Source organism: Nestor notabilis, unplaced genomic scaffold (assembly GCF_000696875.1).
Source record: "Nestor notabilis isolate BGI_N333 unplaced genomic scaffold, ASM69687v1 scaffold1811, whole genome shotgun sequence".
NCBI lineage: Eukaryota > Metazoa > Chordata > Aves > Psittaciformes > Psittacidae > Nestor > Nestor notabilis.
Window position 1 is genome coordinate 1 of NW_009915857.1, and position 3,626 is coordinate 3,626.

The following is a 3,626-nucleotide window of genomic DNA, read 5'->3' on the forward strand; positions in this document are numbered from 1 at the left end:
AAAAGCATCTGCTGGGGACTTAACCCCGTGGCCCCATGGCTCTGATATCCAACTGAAACAATAAGATCCGGGAGCGGGGATATAAGCTGCATGATGACAAATGTTTCGTTCGCCTCAAGCACACACTCTGGCTTATTTTAACCTCGTTTACACAGGAGGATGCCTGGGGGCAAAGTAAAAATAGATACTTAGCTAAAAGGAGAGAGGTCCCAGCATGGGGCATGGGGCAGCACGTGGAGCATGAGGCTGGGGTTCTGTGGCCACCCACAGTGGTGCTTGGGCATGGGGATTCGTACCGCGCTGGTGATGGGAGCCTCTGGGTGAGGGCAGCATTACCACCACACACTCCTTCAGGGCACAGCCCTTTGTGCCCCTGATTACTGTGTCTCTTCTGTAGGTCTGCTGGAAATCTCCCCCGTGGAAAGAGGAGTGGTGAGCATATTTGGTGTTAGAAGTGGACTCTTCGTTGCCATGAATAGCAAAGGGAAACTCTATGGATCTGTAAGTAGCCACCGAGTGTGTGCCTGGGGGAGGGGACCATGATCAGCTGGGATGAGAGGTGTGAATGGTGCTAAAAGCAGCCCAAGCGCCATCATTGCCCCTCCTGGGTCAGACAACACAGAGCAGCCCCTGTTGCCTTGCTAATGCAAGATGTGCTGCCCGGGTATGCTGCTTAATGAGATTTTGAAGTGAAACCCACTCTTTTGCATTACGCTTCTTCCTTGGTTCCCTCATAAAAGCTATAGTCACCCAACCATGGTACCCCTCTTGCCTACCACATAGACCAAGAGAATAGTCAGTTTGTGTGGTAAGACCTCAAGCTAGCCTCTATCCATCTCTCTCTTATGCTTAAGTACAGTCTCAAGCGGGTATGGCAATTGCTCATTCCATCTCCCAGAGGGCACTTGAACTTAGGATCAGCCAGGGCCTCACAAATGACCCTGTATGATGTGACAAATCAGTGCTTGTCACATACCTATTGATCCCTCTTTGTTAGTGCTCTTGATTGTAGAGTCTGTTCCCATGACAGTTCAGCATTCTCAGGGTTTGGACTTCTGTAAGAAGGCAGATCTATCAGGAGACAATACAGATCTTTTTGACACTGAATCTGTGGAAAGGATGGAGGCATTTTGTAAAATATACTTGAGGTGGACAATAACTTTGCATGTCTTTGCTCATGCTGAGCTGACCTCCTGCTTTTGAGTTCACCTCTGTACAAGTTACTGTGACTTGCATAATTTCAAACCCATGTTCCTTCCTTACCCATGGCTTTTCTATTTCATGTTTCTCAAGGATGCTTTCAAGAAATTTGAGCTGAGGAAGAGCCAAACCATGTCAAAGTTACCTAGGGTATTTTCACATGAAGACATGAAGCATCCAGAATTACCTACTGGGACATGAGTCCTGTTACGGAGGATTTTGACATATATAAAAGCCAGGCAGAATCAGTCACCAAAGTGCAGAAGTTTCCTTTGCATCATTCCTTAGGAAATCTGCTGCTTCGGTGTCCTGTATAAAGTAATGCCCAGTGCAGTATTCATCTTGGCAGGCTGAGACTTCTCTTAGAGAACCCTAGGCTTTTACTCACTAGTAAGAGATGAGTTCATTTGTTACTCTCCACATAGCACACTTGTAATACCTATCCCTCTTTGTATTTACAGATGAAACCACTGAACGGGTGCCTTTTGTCAGCTCTGTTTTCCCTTTGGACAGCATAAGTTATCCAAACCCTTCCTTAGATCTTAAAACTGAAGAAGTAGAAAGTACTGTCCATGCTGAGTGTCTTTAAAATGCCTCTTTGTCCTCAAGCAATACAATGAAATGCTAGCAGTCAGATTTTTCTGAAGCCTCTCAGGCAATTTGCTGCTGGAAGGACAACCACTGAGCAAATAAATGAGCAGGGCAGCAGAACTGGGCTTGGGCCTTATCTCTCTGCAGCACTGTTAAAATGTGCCCCTCTCCCTCAAGAGCTATCTATGGGTGTCCTTCCCGCCTTTAGGTGGACATGCCCAGCCTGGACACAGCATCCTTAATGATCCTCTGCATCCTGAGTCCTGTTTGAAGCTTCATTTGGGTGACCACTTCAAAAGGTTACTAAGTGGGGGGAGTCAGCTGCAAGTTTCCCCTCAGCACACCTTCTACACCTGGTAGCAATAATATTTCCACACCTGATGTTTAAAATTCCTTCCCTCTCATTCTACCCTTTTCATTTCAGACCCATTTCAATGATGAGTGCAAATTCAAAGAGATTCTCCTGCCAAACAACTACAATGCTTACGAATCCAGGATTTATCCCGGGATGTATATAGCCCTGAGCAAAAATGGAAGAACAAAGAAAGGCAATAAAGTATCTCCCACAATGACAGTGACACATTTTCTACCCCGAATCTGAGACATCTCCTTTCAGACCTACCTCAGCACAGGCGAAGATGCAGGACACATTTGGGGAAATCAAACATGGTGCACTTTTACTGGAGAGTTTTATGCAAGAGTAGGTGTAAGATATTTATGTTAATTATTTAAATGTGTATATATTGCCAAAAACGTTATTTATAGTTCTGATTCTTTTTTGGTTTTGTTTTTTTTTTTAAATTTATGAAAACAACACAAACCTCCAACCCAAGGTATTTCGTTTCATGGTGCAGCAGTAGAAGATTTCTGCTTTGTGGTTTATTTAATTAGTTTCTAAGTTATCATAGGTGTGCTGCTATGCCGTGTCCTAAACCAGGTGGAATTCAATTCCTCTAGTACAATGTTTTGCACTGTTTGTGTGTCATATGGTGTCTATCACTGTATACCTGTTTGTTTGTTTGCTTGTTTGTTTGTTATGGTGGCTTTGTTCTCCTTGGCGTGTTCTCCAACCTCCCCCATGATTCCCAAAGAAGCTCTTGGCCTCTGAGAAGGAAGGGAGGGATGCCTGGATGGAATGCCAGCATGGAGCCACACACAATGCCTGACCTCCTTTGTGCAGCGTTGCTATTTCATTGGAACAGGATCGGTTTACCTTGGTGCTGAAGAGCTACCCCCAAAATCTGTTTTTAGATCTGTCAGTGATGAACTTTGAACTTCCCTGCAGTCCATCTTCTTAGAGCTGTCAGGCAGTAGAGAGGCTGAAGCACCTATAGAAACTCAGCAGGATTGGGGTTGGGATTTATTATTTAGATTAACAGGAGCATACGATCTTCTGAGGCCTTCAATGGAAGTGTATATTGCATATGATTGCTTGGCATTAGGCTAAAACAAAATGTGTCTGTCCCTCCTTTCGTGAGCGCACTGTGCAACATACCATAGTGAACCAACTCTATGGTATTCAAATCAAATCAAATCAAATCAAATCACATTCCCTTTCATATTTGGAGACTACCTTCATTTTGCAAAGTTTCTGAAACTCGATAATACTCCTCAGTTTTTAAAAGGCAAAAAGCATTTGCCGGTTGGTAAAAAACACAAGCTCCACAGAGAGATTAGATTGATTGCAAGGAGTTGAGGTTGTTTTGTACTATTTATTCTTTTTGGTGCAGTATTTGGAAGGAGAAATATGCTGCTTTTTTCTGTCTCATTCCCTGACAAAGTTGATTGATTTCTACCTCACTAACTCTCCAAGCCAGTCTCCTAACAAAATCTGC

At 43.9% G+C, this 3,626-nt stretch overlaps 1 protein-coding gene across 1 annotated transcript; it reads left to right on the forward strand.

Moving 5' to 3' along the window:
* Window positions 1–397: 397 nt before the first annotated feature.
* Window positions 398–2,392, forward strand: LOC104413358 (fibroblast growth factor 4; the record flags this gene model as incomplete). Its single annotated transcript, XM_010024323.1, has 2 exons — window positions 398–501; window positions 2,216–2,392. Coding segments are annotated over 2 exons (281 nt in total), but the record flags the coding sequence as incomplete, so codon positions are not given.
* Between the last annotated feature and the right edge of the window lie 1,234 nt (window positions 2,393–3,626).